Genomic DNA, 18,390 nt, shown 5'->3' with positions numbered 1-18,390 from the left:
TTAATGTTTAATGAGAGCTATAGAAAAAAACCATGAGGAAATTAATTATTCTGTCCTTAGGGCAAGGTTTGAATAGTGTACATTAAATAAGGCCTAAGGCTATACACTGAGTGATGGGAATAAAACAAAATTCACTGACCAGCCTGCACTGAATGAGGGAAGAGTCCTGTGGAAAAGAATAGTATGTGCTCATGTCATTAAAGATTGTATCTTAATGGATATGCACAAGGGGCCAGATGAAAGTTGTGCAGGAAACCTAAATTCTGATCTTTTCTAAGTTTGTAATGCTTAATGTTGTTTTGACATAGGCTTTTTTTTTTTTGGATGCACTGTAATGTTATATATACACTTAAAGAAAAAAAAGGGGGAAATCTCATCATTATTAAGATAAACTCCTTTTAAGGGTATGCTTAGACAGGCCAATAATATACTTCTGGGTTTGGCTCTGCTAAAGCAAGTTTTAAATGCGAAAAATGAGCTGTATAAAACAATATTAAATTAGACCTGAGAGAAACTAAGTGCTGCTCTGGCCCTGCACTGCCTGAGGGAACTTTAGCCAAGCACGTTGTAAGCAGGAAGCCAGAAACGTCAAAGAAAGTGTAAACAACCTGTGCAGATGCGGCTCTAATGGCAACTCTCTCCCGCCCCCACCCCCGCCTGCTCTGGGGGTGTTTTTCCCCACATCTCTCCTCTGCCAGGTGTGAATGATTCAAACAAACCCCACTGCAAGAGTGAGATGGTCAAAAAGGAGGAGGTTCTGAGGTACACAGACACAAGAGGCAGCAACTTCATATTAAATTACTAGCTCTTAATTACACAAAAGGAAAACAAAAAACAGTGCAGTTAAATGCAGCCTTACAACCTAGCATCCATCCATCCATCCATCCACCTCCTGGAGACAGGCCTGTCCTTGCCTACAGACAGCCCCCCAACCTGAAGCAAATACTCACCAGCAACCACATACCACACAACAGAACCACTAACCCAGGAACCTATCCTTGCAACAAAGCCCGTTGCCAACTGTGCCCACATATCTATTCAGGGGACACCATCACAGGGCCTAATAACATCAGCCACACTGTCAGAGGCTCGTTCACCTGCACATCCACCAATGTGATATATGCCATCATGTGCCAGCAATGCCCCTCTGCCATGTACATCGGTCAAACTGGACAGTCTCTACGTAAAAGAATAAATGGACACAAATCAGATGTCAAGAATTATAACATTCATAAACCAGTCGGAGAACACTTCAATCTCTCTGGTCACGCGATTACAGACATGAAAGTTGTGATATTACAACAAAAAAACTTCAAATCCAGACTCCAGCGAGAAACTGTTGAATTGGAATTCATTTGCAAATTGGATACAATTAACTTAGGCTTGAATAGAGACTGGGAGTGGCTAAGTCATTATGCAAGGTAGCCTATTTCCCCTTGTTTTTTCCTACCCCCCCCTTCTCAGACATTCTTGCTAAACCCTGGATTTGTGCTGGAAATGGACCAACTTGATTATCATACACATTGTAAGGAGAGCTATTAGCAGCAGGAGAGTGGGGTGGGAGGAGGTATTTTTTCATGCTTTGTGTGTATATAAAAAGATCTTCTGCAGTTTCCACGGTATGCATCCGATGAAGTGAGCTGTAGCTCACGAAAGCTTATGCTCAAATAAATTGGTTAGTCTCTAAGGTGCCACAAGTACTCCTTTTCTTTTGGCCCAGGTCTGTCCCCTTTTATCAGGATCTTCACCAGTTTGAACCTCTACCATAATTGTGTCCCTATAGGGAGTGAGTGAACAGTCCCCCTCAGTTCTCCATCTAGGGTGAACAGGTTTCCTCCTTGAGAGCACAAGGCACCAGTCACTCCGATTTTGTCCACTGGGATAAGATGGGTTCTCCCAACAGGGCGTGAGGCACCACTCAACCCGGCTGGCTCCGAGATGATGAACATGGCTCTCTACAAATGATCTGAGACATCTACACTGACCTGTGGTTGTGCCTCTGGAATGAACACAGTTCTGTCAAAAGGCCACTGAGCTGCCCATCAGCCCTGGCTTATGTCTTAACTTAGCAATGGTATCTCTATGCAAGGATCCTCTATGAATGATCCAGAGCTACATCAGTTGGATCATTTTGTAGGTTGCAATGGAGGAAGAGGAAGTTCCTTTCCCTCAGGAGACCTAGGTACTTTAGCAAACTGTGCTGTGGTTTTGTACTTGGACTACTGAGCCCACACCCCAATCAGCAGGGGGAGCTGTTGAGCAACTCCATAACTGGGCTGGAATAAGGGCTTCACACTGGGGTAAACTGCACCCAGTGCAAACGATGCTGCCTTCATGTAAGTAGAGTTTGCAGCGATGGTTGAACTCCCAGTGCTGATAAGTGTCACCATGAAAATACTGGCTGGTCAAGGGGCGGTGGGGAGCGGCAGGTCAAAAATAATCCGAGGGCGTTGGGAGCAGCCGTTTGTAAGGCTGTGGTCAGTGGGAGCTTGGCACCAAATTACTAATGAGGAGCAGAGCCCTAAGTATAGAAAATGGCACCCATGGATTGTACAGCTACTCTCCATTAGGCCTTTCATAAGGGATCCTCCTTCTCAGACCTGACTCGAGTGTGCTGGACTCGAATGCAGACTTCAGCTCAACCATTTTAAAGTGGCAGCAGAAATTCATAGAGACCACCATTGTTCTTACCCTCTGAGTGGGGAGATGGCCTGGGGCAGGTGATGGCAAAAGCGTAACTACCAGGTAGCTATGCAGCCCGTAGAGCTCTAAGATGCAGCCTCTGTAGGCCCTCTTGGTACAGCTCTTGGCACGTCCCAACACACAGGGCCGTCCCTAGGCATACGGAGGGCACCGGAAAATTTGGGGCACCACGCTCACTGGCATCCTCTCCTCTCTGGCTCCTCCCCCTTGCTGGGCCAGGGGGCTTCTCCCCGACCCCAGCTCCTCCTTCCCTCCCTCCCTCCTCAGCTGGCTGGCTGAGGGCTCCAGCCTCCGGCTCTGCCGCCCCAGCCCTGGGGAGCCCAGAGTGGCGTGGCGGCCTGGCCCACCACCGCCCGGAGTGGAGTCCTTCCCTGGACCCAGCCTGCCTGCGCCCCTCACAGGCCGGGGCCAGGACAGGAGGAGCGAAACTTCCACATGGGGTGAGGGGGAGGCAGCGAGGGAGGGGACTTAAAGTGAGAGTGCACTCACTGTCTCTCACACTTCCCTAACACACACACTGTCTCCCTCACACACAGACTGGCTCTCACACCCACATACACTCTGCCTCTCACGAGTCACAGTCCTCCAATACTGATTGTCTCACACACACACGTACACACACAGTTGTATCATTGTCGTTGTTATTACTGCTTGGTACTGCTCGGTCAAAATGTTTGTGGTGAGCCAGGAGTGGCAAGGGGCTGCAGGAGGGCCGTGGCTCTGGCAAGATGCAGCCTCCATCTGACAGCGCGAAGCCTGCCGTGAGTCACTACTGCAGCGTCTGCTGCGTACGAAGCTCCGTGTGTGTCAGCAATGGTGGTGGGAGGTCCTGGGGGTCTGTGCCCTCTTGACACACTGGGGTCAGTGGCACCAGCTGAGGACAGCCTTCAATGGAGCATAGGGGCACAAGTTTAATAATACTGCATAGGGCCCCATAAATCATAGGACAGCCCTGCCAACATACACAAGAAACTTGCAAGAAACCTCTGTGCAGGCACAATCTTGCATCCCTGGTCCAGGAGACTCTAGCACCAATAGCATTGCAGAGAAACTCCTGTGAGAGGCAGACTGGGGTGAGCATATGCCCCGCCCTGAGAAAAGGATGTGGATGGTGCTGCTGTACGTGCTTCCCCATTGCTCCCAGAGGTATCACCCTTGCCTCAGACACAAGGGACCAGACTCTGAGCGGATGTGAGTCAGCATAGCTTCATAGACTCATAGACTTTAAGGTCAGAAGGGACCATTTTGATCGTCTAGTCTGATCTCCTGCACAACGCAGGCCACAGAATCTCACCCACCCACTCCTGCAATAAACCTCTCACCTATGTCAGAGCTATTGAAGTCCTCAAATCATGGTTTAAAGACTTCAAAGTGCAGAGAATCCTCCAGCAAGTGACCCGTGCCCCACGCTGCAGAGGAAGGCGAAAAACCCCAAGGTCTCTGCCAATCTGCCCTGGAGGAAAATTCCTTCCCGACCCCAAATATGGTGATCAGCTGAACCCTGAGCATGTGGGCAAGACTCACCAGCCAGACACCCAGGAAAGAATTCTCTGTAGTAACTCAGATCCCATCCCATCTAACATCCCATCACAGGCCATTGGGCATCTTTACTGTTAATAGTCAAAGATCAATTAATTGCCAAAATTAGGCTATCCCATCATACCATCCCCTCCATAAATTTATCAAGTTTAGTCTTGAAGCCAGATATGTCTTTTACCCCCACTGCTTCCCTTGGAAGTCTTTTCCAGAACTTCACTCCTCTGATGGTTAGAAACCTTCATCTAATTTCAAGTCTAAACTTCCCAATGGCCAGTTTGTATCCATTTGTTCTTGTGTCCACATTGGTACTGAGCTTAAATAATTCCTGTCCCTGCCTGGTATTTATCCCTGTGATATATTTATAGAGAGCAATCATATCTCCCCTCAGCCTTCTTTTGGTTAGGCTAAACAAGCCAAGCTCTTTGAGTCTCCTTTCATAAGACAGGTTTCAGAGTAACAGCCGTGTTAGTCTGTATTCGCAAAAAGAAAAGGAGTACTTGTGGCACATAAATTGGTTAGTCTCTAAGGTGCCACAAGTACTCCTTTTCTTTTTTCATAAGAGAGGCTTCATTGAATGCAGTGGGGTTATGCTAACTTACACCAGGTGAGGCTCTGGCTCAATACCTCAAGGAGCTGGTGCACAGTTCCTTGGGCTCCCACTATGCCACATGGCCAGTTCACAGTCTACCCAAGAGACAAAAGTGGATGCAATCTATGCCAGTTTATACAAATTTACATGCAGTCCTCAGGCTCCTGGCATATTTTCAATGAGCTGGACCCAGTTAAGTTGCCCTTGGTACAAAATTAAGGAGTTCTCTGAAATCTAATCCCAGGGAACCTAGAATCATATTTAATTTGATAAAAACCTTTCTTTAAATTCCCTGGTTAATAAATCAAATAAACTTGATGTGGCATAGAATAGGATACCAACCCCCCCCCCCCCCCCCGAGGCTGTGTCTTAATATAGCTTTCTATGGTTTTTAGCAGCTTGCTGATGGAGCTAACAGACCACATGCATTCTTCCTGCTGTAGCAAGAGGCAATGGTTCGACCTTACAAAATTCATGCAGAATGGTCGGGGATACGAACAGATCACAAAAATATATTACCTACAGCATCCGGAATGAAGAAGTTGTAGCCAAGAAGACTGTAGTGAAGCACAGAAGGTATAATTCCCTTCAAACCAGCATAGCTCCAGTCCGACTGGAGCGGGGTCATTTGAATGAAGAGTGGCAGGTGGTTAGATCTAGGAGCAACAAGGGCAGATGAACAGCAAACCAGAAAAACACATGTAATGTTTAGTAAGCCAGGTTGCCTCAACTCTTTCAGAAAGCATTGCCTGCCTCGCCCTGTGCTGTGGCATCTGTCAACTGAGGGTGTGCGCATCCTGGAGCTAGAACAGATAGTCTGAACCCCTAGGTAGAGCTTGGGGTAGTTAGCCCGTCCTGCCACCTGTGCAGCCACAGATACACTGCTGTTTGTGTGTCTACCTAAACTGGAAATTACACCTCCAGTGCTAGTGTAGACATACTCTGAATGCTCATCCCTTCTAGAACAAGACACCTTTTGCCATTTGCTTACATTTTTCAGTACCTAGATGACTTCAGTGTATTTTAGCAAGAGTTTATTTGTATGGTGATGTTGGAACAATTAATCTGTCTGGCTTTAGCAAAACGTTGTCCTCCCTGCTTTTGTCCTGAAATGGCTAGGTTTATTTCTAACTCTGCTCTTTCATTGTGCTGTCCTTGCAAAACTCTTAGTTTCATTTCATGTAAAGCTGGGTAACTTCATGTTCCAGTTAGGAATTCTGTTATTTTTGAGGTTATAATAGACATAGGTTTCACTTCATGAATTTCATATTTATCTACATTATTGTCTGGTGGTATTACTGTGTTTACTGCCCTGCTATTGGTATCAGCTGGGGCAAGTCTTTGTTCAATTTTTATTTCAAGTATGGAATAATTCTCTCCAACTTCAGCATCACAAATTGGGATCTAGGTTGTGCTGAAGATTAAATCTAAATACATTTCCAAGCAGTCTTCAACCAGTTTATTAATGGCTCTTTTCGGGCGTGGGTACGTACATAACGTAAGACAAACACAAACACCTTCTTTTCAATCTAGAAGTCATTTCTTTCTGCCATGTTTAGGTATCATAAGTCAAATGCAACAGGCTACTCTTCGAGTGCACAATACAGATAAAAATCAACAACTGGTCTAATAGAGGTTAAATTCATGGTTAGGTGCCTCTCCCTTGCTGTCTGCCAAAATCAGCGAAGTCTTTCATTGTGTTCTTTGAGGTCTCTAGCCCAAATCAGAATTTCATCCATTATGACTTTCACCCTTAGAACTCCTCACAAGTCTTTACACTGTTTGATATGCTCTGGAACACAATTAACAATTAAAGGCACACCTTAAAACACCCAAACAGTGTCTGAAAAGTCACTAATTTAGAACTTGACACAATGCAGGTTCTTCATCTAACACTGAGAATATTTTTGGTACAAAGTGTTAGGCCCCCAATTCTTCAAGTTTTAGTCATATACAGTTCACATTTTCTGACTTTATTTAAACCACATGGATTGATACATATTCTTAATTCATTTGGCTTTCAGTTTACATGTCTAGAGTTAGATCTGTCTGTAAGGTGATCTAAATTTTCAGTAATTACTGTTTTTTCCATACAGTTAAAATTACACTTGTCGGTATCTATAAGCACAATTTTTTTCCCTTCATAATTGGACCACTAGAGTAAATTGACTTGTTTCTCTTAACTGGAATTTTTCTTTCAGATACCCTGAGTCTTTGAGGTCATTTGAGAAGTCTCTCCAAATACAGCCTACACTCTCTGTATGCAATTTTATGGTGTTTTCAGCAAACATATTTTAAACTAATTTTGTGGGTAGATAGGTTTTTAGTCTTCAACAGATGATACCATCTGCATTTAACTGTTCGAAAAGATATTATTTTTTACTGGTTTCTAAAGCAAATTGTAATAGTTATTTGCCTTTATACCAGTATTTTCTGACCTGAATATGAAACAAGCTTTACTTTAATTTTCTGTATCCTTTCCTTACCTACAGTATTAGATATTTAATGGAATAACACTACATTGTACTCCAGTGTCTAGGTTAAAAGGCTACAGTTCTATCATTAATGCTTAGCTGTATTTGTTAGTCTGCAGCAGTAAATTCTCCAGATACTACCAACAAAGAGATCTGAATTGTAGAATTGTTTGCCAAAACAGAGACACTCTTGAGTTTAACTACAGTTTTTGACATAGCCTTGAAAAATTATTTTTTCATTGCTTTCACACCATATTTGACCAAATGCTGGGTAATTCCTTGGCTAATGTTCTTGACCACATCTAATGGAGAGAGATTTTGATTTTGATTTCCTTCATTTCTAGTTTTGTCTCTTTAACATGACGAGACTGGACTACTTGCTTATCTGTGCCAGATCATCAAAAGCCAAAATCTACATTTCACTCATTGGCCCAACAACATGTCTAAAATGTGGGTTAAATCATCTTTTCCACAAGTTTGCCTCACTTGGTCATTTTGTATTCCATATACATGCCTCTTGATTATTAAGAGTCACATTATTCCCCAAATTCAAGTTTGAGCTTTAATCACCGAGTTAGTCACTTATAAATTAACTGACTCATATTGCCCTTGACTATGAATTTTTAAAAACTGAATGTCTCTCAGATGTAATATTTTTCTAGGTTTAAGTAATTCTAAAATCATAGACATGTAGGGCTGGAAGGGACTTCACAAGGTCATCTAGTCCTACCCTCTGTGCTGAGGCAACATTAAGTAGACCTAGTCCATCCCTGACAATGTTTGTCTAACCCATTCTTTAAAACATCCAGTGGCAAAGATTCCACAACTGTTGTGGGTAACCTGTTCCAGTGCTTAGCTATCCTTACAGTTAGAAAGGTTTTCCTAGTATCTGTATACATCATCTATGCCAAATCCTCTTTATGTCTTCTAGTCCCTCCTTCCATGTAAAAGCATCAGACGTTTGCAATACTACTGATCCTGACATGCAGAGAAACATCATGGCTGGCATTTTAGTTGCTTTCTCTGAGATCTCCATCAGTATGAGAAAAACATCAAACTGTTTACATGCTGACACCATTTTCTTGTGAGGATTCCTTGCAATTCCAATGGGGTCAGAGGAAGTCAGTCCTCCAATTTTGCTTTTATGTATCTCCTGACACCATATAGTATTTAGCAAGCACACAGGAGTTAGACTGGCTAGAGAGAAGGTACAACACTTTTATAAACTGCATGAGCATCAGATTCAGACTGCTCCAGCTCCTAGAAACATTTGGACATTTCCAGAACAGTCATTAGCAGTGTCACTACTGTAATAATGCCATAACACCTATCCTTACAGTACTCAGCAAACCCTTCCTCACGGTTTTCTTATTGCTCTGTGTGCCATTACTCAAGCTCTGACCCAATGCCCATTGAAGCCACTGGGAGCCCTTCCATTGACTTCATTGGGAATTAGGTTGGGCCCTCAATGCACACTCAGGGGTCACAAGGCTTCTGATAGCATATTGCCTCTGGTATAGGTCCATAAGATAGTTTGGGTGTTGCTTTTCTGGATGTGCAGTCACGGCCAGATCCTGCAGACTTTACTCCAGCAAAACTCTCTGTGAAGTCAACAGGAATTATGTGCAAGCAAGGATTAGGGGAAAACTTCAGGATTTGTGCCTAAATGCTCTTAGGGCTCTGAAGTGGTAACCTTTGATTTTAGTAGAACACTGTTAACTAGGGGGTTCTTAACCTTTATCACACTGTGACCCAGGCCCAACTGGGTAATTTTGATTACAAGATCTTCAAGGCAGTGATAGTGTCTTTTAGGTATCTAAAGATATGCCATGAATATAAATAGCACCATAAACAATGAGCAACAGTACTACTAATAACAGACTGATTGGTCCACAGGTGCTCCCAAAAATACTTTCTGGTGATGCTTTCTCAGAGGTGACATGGGATTTGATGCAATGGTTTATGGAGCAGTTCTGGTATCTGAGAGCTACTAATTACAAGTGGCTGAGCAAATCTGCATCAACAGATGACCAGCTTGTAGGAACAGCTTGCCACCCTACTGCTTTCATTTCCTAGGCAATACCTGACACTCTTCTGAATCGTCACAGACGGCACCGTCTTTCTGAATCACTGTCAGTCCCACAGCCGATTTAGAAATGTCTTTGAACTAGGCATTCCCAAGGAGAGTTACAGCCTTTTCTTCTTTTAAATGAACCGTTTAAAATGATCTTTGTTTCCAATTTCCTGTAAAAGCCTCATAAGAAGCTTGAAAATATTTATTTCCCAAATAATTTGTATCCCTTCGCCATCTGGTAAATACAAGAGATCCCAACGTAAAAACAACAAAGCTCTCCACTGCCATAGTGCCTTTAATCTCAAAGTGTGTTGCAAACATTAACTGACTAATTAGGCCTGCTGTGTGATATGTAAAGGCTATTTAGAGATCACTGCAGGGCTTAATTCAGTTGCATCCGATGAAGTGAGCTGTAGCTCAGGAAAGCTTATGCTCAAATAAATTGGTTTGTCTCTAAGGTGCCACGAGTCCTCCTTTTCTTAATTCATAATGAAAGGGGTGCCAGGGATCAATCAATGATTTACTTTAATAACTTATGTGGCAAGCCCAGAGGTGCCGGGGCTATGAACTGCCAAGCCTAGAGGTGCCAGGTCTCAGCCCTGGCAAGCCCTGGCACAAATTAACCACTGGTCTCTGTCCCTGCCACTGAAATACACCCACTTCTGGTGTGGAATATGGCAGCTGTGGTAGCGTACAGCAAAATTACAGGAGAGAAAGCGAAGAAGACTGTATCCATTTGAAACTACAGGTGATAATTAAGTGGCAAAATAATTGCTCAGACTGGACTTTGGCTAAAACACTGGAGTTAATGTCCCTGCTTTGCAAAAGGTGCTGTGGGAGCTTGGATTACCATAAGTGGCCAAGACCTTGGATTTGTGTGTCATCCTATAAACATAACACACACTGAAAAACAACAAAAAAAACCCCCAGTCATAGGAAGGGAAAGAAAAAGCCTCCTCACACACTCACGCTGCAGGACAAGCCCTCCAGTTGGGTCATTTCAAGAGACTTGCAAGAGTATCAGAGCAGACTTGCAACTGTATCAGAACAGTCTATCATTCTTTATGGCCATTTAAAATTAACACCATTTATCACTAAGAAAGAGAGAGAGATGGAGCCTCAGCCTGTTTGCTCTCATAATACTAATTGGGCTGGATTTTCTCTTTGGGAAACAATGATTTGTGTCCCTGGATTCTAGAAGCTGCAGCAGAAATTTATTGGCCAGCCTCATTTTGCATATTTCCTCATTTATGTGCCTGCAAAATGGAATGTGTAGATTTGATCACAATTTTCTAGCTTGAAACATTTTCCTACCAAAATAAAATAAAATAAAAAGCAGGGAATTAATAAAAAAAAATCCTGAATTTTTCTGTGGGGAAAAAAGCCATTTTCAATTTTTTTTTTTTTTGAGTTTTGGAATAAAATAAACATATACATTTAATTCTGCTTTGCACTTTTCAGCAAAGGAACTGAAATCAGCAAGAGCTGAACCAAAGTCGAACGGTCTTTGGCAAGAATCGTTCCAGTAGACTCTGCAGTTTAGTTCTATGAGCCCCCCAACCAGAAGATCAGCAAATTATAGCTTGCTTGGGTAATGGGTTAATTGACAGGGTAACAAGGCACATGGGGCAGTAGACCCAATCATCCAACCACTTCCTTGTCCCTACTGGGGCTGAATCCATCCCTGCAGTGTGTGCATTTTCTTTCCAGTGACAAGTTTCAGGAGTGGTGCTTTCAGATTGGCAGGGTTAATGCATCCCACAATAATGGTGCGGCTGCAGGCTGGGAGGAGCAAACTGCCATTATGGCCCAGATCCTCAAAGGTATTTGAAATCAATGGTAATTCAGCATCTAGATGCCTTTGAGGATCTGAGCATGGCTACATCTGAGCTGGGAGGTGTGACTCCCAGCTTGGATAGACGTACCAGCACTAGCTCTGCTTGAGCTAGCGTCTAAAAATAGCAGTGTGTCCCTGGGGGCACAGGCAGCTGCTTGGGCTATCTGCCCTGAGTACAATCCCACCTGACCTCCGGGTACATAATGGGGGCACCTAGCCCGAGCTGCCACACATGCTGCTGCTATTTCTAGGTGCTGATTCGAGTAGCGCCAGCACGGGTATGCCTGGAATCATACCTCCTACAGTACAAATGTGGATGCACTCTCTGCTTGCTTGCATAGCAGAACTGGCAGCTGCCATTAGCTGGTCTGTTTGTTCAGTGGGAGATAAACCAACCACTGCTCTCCTCCACTGAAGCCAATTTCAGATAAGGGGCATGAAGATGAGTTACCCTGTGTGCTTTAAATTGTGCCACATGCAGAATCTCTCATTCCACAATGCCCACCCAAGTTCCCATGCAGGGTTAAAACAGGGCTCCCGTAGAGTTCACCCTCTTCCTTGGCTGTTTGGACCCTAGCCCAGCTATCCTGCTTGCACTGAAATAGGACCAATTGCAGGCTTTAGATGTCTGTTTTCATTTCACCTTTCGAGCGCTTTTCCTGAGACTCACCTTGTGACGGCACTAATTATTGTCGAATTTCCCAGCGTAGCTGCCATAAGAGCAAAAATGCCAATGTATTTATCCCCTTCCAGTTCTTTGGGTGGCTGGACTGTCTGTTCCGCAAATGTGTTTCCTTCAGCACCTTCAAAAGTCACATACTGGGCTCCCAGTCTCTGCCACAAGAGGCTCACCCTGTCCATGTACCAGTTTCTTGCAGCATCATTGGTCACATTCAGCCGGACAGAAAATTGCCCTTTCCACTTGGTAAGCAGAGGAGTCTGTGATACAGCAAGGGTATTATGAGGCTGGGTTTGAACCATTATACACTTACTAATTCCAGAGTGTCTACCGTTACACTAGCTAGGATAGAATTGTAAAAGCTCTCAGTCCCCATGCACCAGGACATAAGCTGGTCACTAGGTGAGGTCAGGAAGATGTTCTCTCCCATGATATAATATGCCATGTTATTATTTTGCATTATTATTAAAGTAGATAGCACTGAGCTTTTATTTTCTTCTGAAGCCAATGGCATAGGGCATTGTTAGAGATAATATTCTGGATGTATACTGGTTGGGCAACCCTTGAAGTGACTTGTGGAAAGCATGACTTGCTGACACACGAGAACTGGCAGCACTGTATTGCTGGTGAAAGGCCTGATCCAGTGCCCACCTGAAGTCATGAGGAGTCTTTCTAACAGGCTTTGGATCAAACCCTAAGTGCCTACACTTCTCCCCAGGCTATTGGCAGCAAGCCTGAAAATTCCTTTAATTGAAAATCAAGCTTACCAGTAAAAAATCCTTTGTAAATTATGACATGTGTGTCAGTGAATAAATATTGAAAAGAGCATCGCGAGGTATTTTTCATTGTGATGGGTGGACCGGCCCCGCACTGCGACTGAGAGAGTTAACCCTTCCCTCCTAGCAGAGGAAGCCATGCCCCTGAGGCTCTGCTGGGCAAGCTCCGACTGGAAGTCAGGTATAAAAGCCTGCAGAGCTGTTCAGTCAGGGCTGGTGGCTGAGGAGGAAGGCTCAGTGGAAGTGCCAGCCCAGGAGCCATTATAGCCCTTACCGGGGAGAGCTGAAGAGCCAGGAACCTGGACCAGAGGCTTGCAGCTATCAAAACCCCAGGAAGTGTCTGGTGCTGAGAGCCCTGGAGACCCTGACACTACAGGGACTACGGTGACTGGAGGACTGGTAGGAAGAGGCCCAGGGAAGGTAAGGGAGTGGTACCTCCCACCACTATGAGGTCAGCGTGTTTCAGTCGGATTCCCCGCTGACCCTGTGGCGGATCATTCCACCCCGACAGGGTCCTGGGTTGGAGTGGTGAAGGTGGGTGGGCCTGGGCTCCCCTACCGGGGGTCGCTGCCCCCCCCTTTTTGAGACGACTTAATTCCCTGACCACTTGCTTGCCTCAGAGGATTTAGAGGGACTCTGGCCATTGGGCCATACTGCTCTAGAAGTGTACTATATGGATTCTGGCTGCCAGGCTGCACTATCCCACTAGGGGGAGAGAGTTTAGAGGGACTCTGGCCATTGAGACACACCACACAGACTGCCGAAGGGGTAGTAGAACAGACGTAGCTGCAGAAAGGCGGGGTTACTCCTCGCCTCCCCCTAGATCAAAGGGGTGGATGAGGTACAAAACCCGCCACATTCATACTTAACTATTTATTTTATTTTGATTTAAGATATCCTTCTGGAAGCTTGAAATCTACTTGCTTACCAAAAAATGATCTGCATTGCTCCACCATGTAATGGTTCATTATTGTAAGATTTGCCAGGAATACTGCGTTGCATTTGTAATCTACTGTAGGAGAGCGTGGGTCTTTGCCCCCTTCTACTGGCTGGTCCTCGTCAGAGGCCAGTGATTGCTACAGCTGCCAGCTTCAGGCCTTAGTCCATTAGCTAAAGTGGAAGAGACTCAAGCTTTTACCCCTGATGGCCCAAGAGAGGATGGCTTTGGCTACAAATACCCTGGTTTTATCATGGTAGGCTTGCAGCTGGGTACTGAGTTATGAGTACTGCCCATTTATTGTAAGATTGCTTATGAAGACTGGGCTTATGGACTCTCTTCTAATTTAGAACTGAAAGGGGGAAAGAGTTTTATGGGCTTTTCACAGGAAATGTAGGAAAAGATATAGATAAGACTATCTAATAATTGGCCCCACATTGACCTAACTGTGCCTGGTTTTAAATCCAGTTACAATGCACATTTTAAAACATTTCATAATTTACTCTCTGTAGTAACATACCCCAGTGCCACAAGAGTATTGGTATGAAACTGAGCCTCTAGCAAAAGAGATTTAGCTTTTCAATATAGCACACAAATCTGTGTCAGTCAGGAGTTATTTTGGTTAACAGACAACTAAAGTGGGTAATATTTTTTTCAGTGACACATTCTATTAAAAAATCCAAGATATGGCTTTATTTATATTAAATGTTACATGTCTGAGACTGGGTCACTAATATTTAAACACCGTCTAGTATAGTGTGCCGCACTGATTATCTATTACTGCGGAAAGAGTGTTTAACCAGCCAAGTGTTTCTTATACCTGTTGGCTTCTTCTGAGTTCAGACTCTCTAGATTTAAGTGATTGGATCAGAAAAGCAATATAGGCTTGTACCGGGTGGCTGTCGAATTTTGATTGGAGGCTCAGCCAGTAATTTTCTTTGCCCTCTTGCAGAGACATCAGAAACAGCTGGGAGTTAATGCTTGTGTACGGGGACAGAGTTATAGAAAACTTCAGAGGTTTAATTAATGAGGGGTCCCTGGTGTGTCTCAGAGCATGCATCTTCCTGCTAGCCATGGGCAAGTGCATATGGTCCTGGAGGGAAGGAAGAGCAGAGTGCACTATTAGTCAATACTTTGAACACAGGTCATCAAGGTAACTTGAAACTGATGGCCAGAGAATGCAAGGCTTGGCAAGTCAGATTAGTTAACAGTACAGTCTTCATGAGTAGCAGTATCACAGTATCATGTAGATGCTCCAACTGAGATTGGGGGTCCCATTGTGCTGAGGGCTGCACATACACTGAATGAGAGAGAAGCTCTGCTCTGAAGAGTTTACAATCAATATAGACAAGATAGAAAGACTAAGGGACTGATTTTACAGTTTTGGAACTGAAGTAAAGACAGATTAAGGGGCAGATTTTCAAAAGAGCTCAGCTTTCATTTAAACCACTCAACTCATTGAGAACTCCTGGGAGCTGAGCGGTTTTGACAATCCAGCCACTTGATTCAGGTACCTAAAATGGGAGCTGAACTCTTGAAAATCTGGCCCAAGGTCACACAGGGAGTCTATGGCAGAGCTGAGAACTGAACCCAACTCTCCCGAGTCCCAATTCAGTACCTGAACCACAAGAACATCCTTCCTCTCAAATTAAATAGCCTTCATCATCCCTTAAAAAAAATAACCACAACCCGCAAACAATTCAGGAGCACACTAAAGGTAAGCCTACACTGCAATCGAAGGTGTGATTATAGTTTGGATAGACATCCCCACATATATACCGGCCTTTATACTAGCTTAGCACAGCTAAGTGAAGATGTGGCAGAGCGGGTAAGTACGTGTGTTCCTAGCCTGCACTGCCGCATTGTCACTGCTATTTTTAGGCATGTGAGCTAAATGAAAGCTAGCTCAGGGATACTCTCAGGAATGCAGATCACACCTCTGACTGCAGTGTAGACGTACCCTACGTGCAAAACAACTTGTATTATTCTTAAGATTAGATTTAGAAAAGTACATACCCCCTCTTTAATGATGCGCTTATAATTACGTTACATGCAAATTACTAGAGCTAGTCCAAAAATGGTCATTTTTGAGAATTTTTGAAAACTTCAAAAAATTTCATTTTTCAGGTTTCAGAAAGGATAATTTTTTTGTTTGTTCAAAAAAATTATTATTTTTTTTTTTTGCAAAAATTTTATCCCATTCACCCCCATCTTCTCTCTCATTTTTCCATTTGGTCACTGAAAAAGGGGGTGGCAGGGAGAGGAGAAAAAAAGAAGCCAAAAGCTGAACGTTTTTAGTTTTCATTTTTTTTCCCAGAGAAAATTTAGAAAAACCATGAGGTTTTTTGTTTTTGAACAAAGTCAATTTTCCAATGAGAAAAATTATTTGAAAACTTTTATCCAGCCCTACTGTTTGCCATAGAGATGGAGGGGGACAGCCTCAGATAACATCCAAACCATCTCCGATACTCTCCCATTCCCCTGCACACAACCTTTTCAAAGGTTCAAATATTCCATTACGTTCTCCCACCGACCAAACCATGCACTGGTCACCACTTCTTACCTTTCGGGGTGGGACCTCTTGGAAGAGGAAGCCCTCTCTGCCATATCTCCTAAAGTAGATCTCTGGGGGCATCGGGTTTCTACATCAAAAAATGGCCCATTCCCTGCTCTAGAATAGCAGAACCCCATCACCCCTTTTTCTGGGCTTTCCTAAGCAGTCTGTCAGTTTGCCCTCACCCAGCATAAATGCACATACCGCATTGGAAAGCAACATTGTGGAATGTTCATTGAGAGCAATTAGCCCCTCCCCGAGATGATGTCTTTTCAATCTGTTGAAGAAAGACCTTAATCCTCGCTCCATTTTGGCAGCAGAATCTGCTGCTTTGTAATGCCTCCAGATTGGCAACCTGCATCAGGATAATTAAAAAAAAAAAAAAAAGGCTTGCTTGATCTTACCAGATATTTATTATGTCTAGCCTCCCACAGCTGAGCAGAAGATACATGACACAAGGTCTCTGAAGACAGTGCGTCTAGGGGGGGTGTGGGAGAGAGTAAAAGGAGGAAATGGTTGGAGAATACAACCCCCTTCCCACCAAACAGTATATGATCTAGATCCACTTGGAGCATTACTTTAGATATTGATTGCAGAAGGAATGGGAATGTTCCTCCCCATTGAACTAGACTTTTGGATCCTTGCTTTTGAACCAATCAATTAATGGAGCTACTACTGAACACCAGAAGAAATGAAAATGTTTTCATTAAATTTCTTATTTTACATTCACTGGGAGACTGCATGGCTCAGGGCACTGGGTACAGAGCTTTTCACTCTGGATTGCTGGTGGAAATCCATCCCAGTTTAATAGGGACCAAGGGTTGCTGCCACTGGATAGTTGTTTGGTGCCTTCTGGAATGGGAAGATTTTTCTCTTACCCTAATATGTCAGTGTTTGGCAGCCTCCTCTCCTGCTCTGAGAGCTGACTCCCCACTTCCTGGTGGGCAGAGGTGATGTTTTGACTGATGCACACCATGTACTGTAGGGGGAACATGGATATGCTGGAAGGGCTCTCCAGACAGAAGTGCCTGTTGCTCTCCACTGAGAGGGAGATGGGGACATCTGGTGCAACTGTCACTGTCACCCCTTTAGAGACAACAAGAGGCAGCATTAAATTCAGGGAACATCCCCTTTTCAGACACACCCCCTTTCCTCCTCCCTTCTGCCACCCAAATGTCTCTCTTCTCCCTGCATGAACCCTCAGTTTGCTTCTAAAAATATTCAGGAATCCCCCAGATTTGCCTCATATTTCCTCCTCTTTCTGTCTATGGTTGTTCAAAAGGACATCTGAAAGAAATCGCGGGCTAAAGGGGAACTCTCTGAACTATCCACAGGTTGGAATGTGGTCACTGTGGTGGGACTGGACCATGCCATCTATAGCCAGGGTGTACTGCACCCCAGATTTGCTCACCACTCCGAAGCAGCTGGGTGGTGGAATAAAGCAGTATAGTCAGCTGAGACCAAGGTCATGCAGAGGGTTGCGTGCCTTTTGGGTCACCAGCCATCTCAAGAAGACTTTGTGGCTTAGGCTGAATAGAATGAGAACAAGAAGACTGACCTGCCCAGCCAGACCCTGAAATTAATCACTTCCAGAAGAACGGGAGTCATAACATCATCTTCCTAACCTTGATTAGTTTTTCCTGTATCCGAAGACGCCCCTTAGTGAAGTGCCGAGTGCCAGCAATCACTGTCTGGTCCACAACTGCAGTTACAGGTCCCTACACCACACAAGTCAGAGAGCTGATGAGTTCAAACCTGTTTTTCACTTTAAATATTTTATTTTTCCTTTTTGGGAGACATCTCTACTTTTTACTATTTTAGGGTGTGCATGCGTGGTTGGATGCTTATAGGTATAGTAGATCCTGTTAAGGACACAGAGGGAGGAACTAGAGAATATTCCCTAAACTTTGCCTTAAAATAATACAATGTGTTTGTTACTTGTTCTCAGAAAGTCTTCATAGAAACAAAACTGTCATTGTTCAGTGAAAAAGTTGGTAAAACTTTCTTTTATTAAAGTATCTTGGAAAAGTTTATATTTGAGGGGAGAAGAGGAAACAGATTAGCTCAGAGGTGGTGTTAGCCCAGTGGAGACCTGTAAAGGAGCGGACTCACCCCTGCGGCGCCTCCTACTGGCTGTTGGGAATTAACACTTTTCCAGCCTGGAGTGCCCTCTGCAGGCCGGTGATCCACCCAGCTCTGGCCCCTGTGTCCCTCACAGACCCCGGTGC

The 18,390-nt window shown here is 44.2% G+C and overlaps 1 protein-coding gene across 1 annotated transcript in view; it reads right to left on the bottom strand.

Annotated features, from left to right (window-relative positions):
* Positions 1-18,390, bottom strand: part of LOC125638964 (SITS-binding protein-like) — a 71,594-nt gene that overhangs the window by 28,905 nt on the left and 24,299 nt on the right. Inside the window, exons 6-10 of the mRNA XM_048855286.2 lie at positions 17,041-17,248; positions 16,367-16,517; positions 14,501-14,701; positions 11,887-12,155; positions 5,351-5,487 (exon numbers count right to left, since the gene is read on the bottom strand). Of these exons, the coding sequence (XP_048711243.1) occupies positions 5,351-5,487; positions 11,887-12,155; positions 14,501-14,701; positions 16,367-16,517; positions 17,041-17,248 (966 nt within the window). The remainder of the gene's footprint in view (positions 1-5,350; positions 5,488-11,886; positions 12,156-14,500; positions 14,702-16,366; positions 16,518-17,040; positions 17,249-18,390) is intronic.

Source organism: Caretta caretta, chromosome 6, assembly GCF_965140235.1.
Source record: "Caretta caretta isolate rCarCar2 chromosome 6, rCarCar1.hap1, whole genome shotgun sequence".
NCBI lineage: Eukaryota > Metazoa > Chordata > Testudines > Cheloniidae > Caretta > Caretta caretta.
This window is presented reverse-complemented; position numbering and strand designations above follow the sequence as displayed.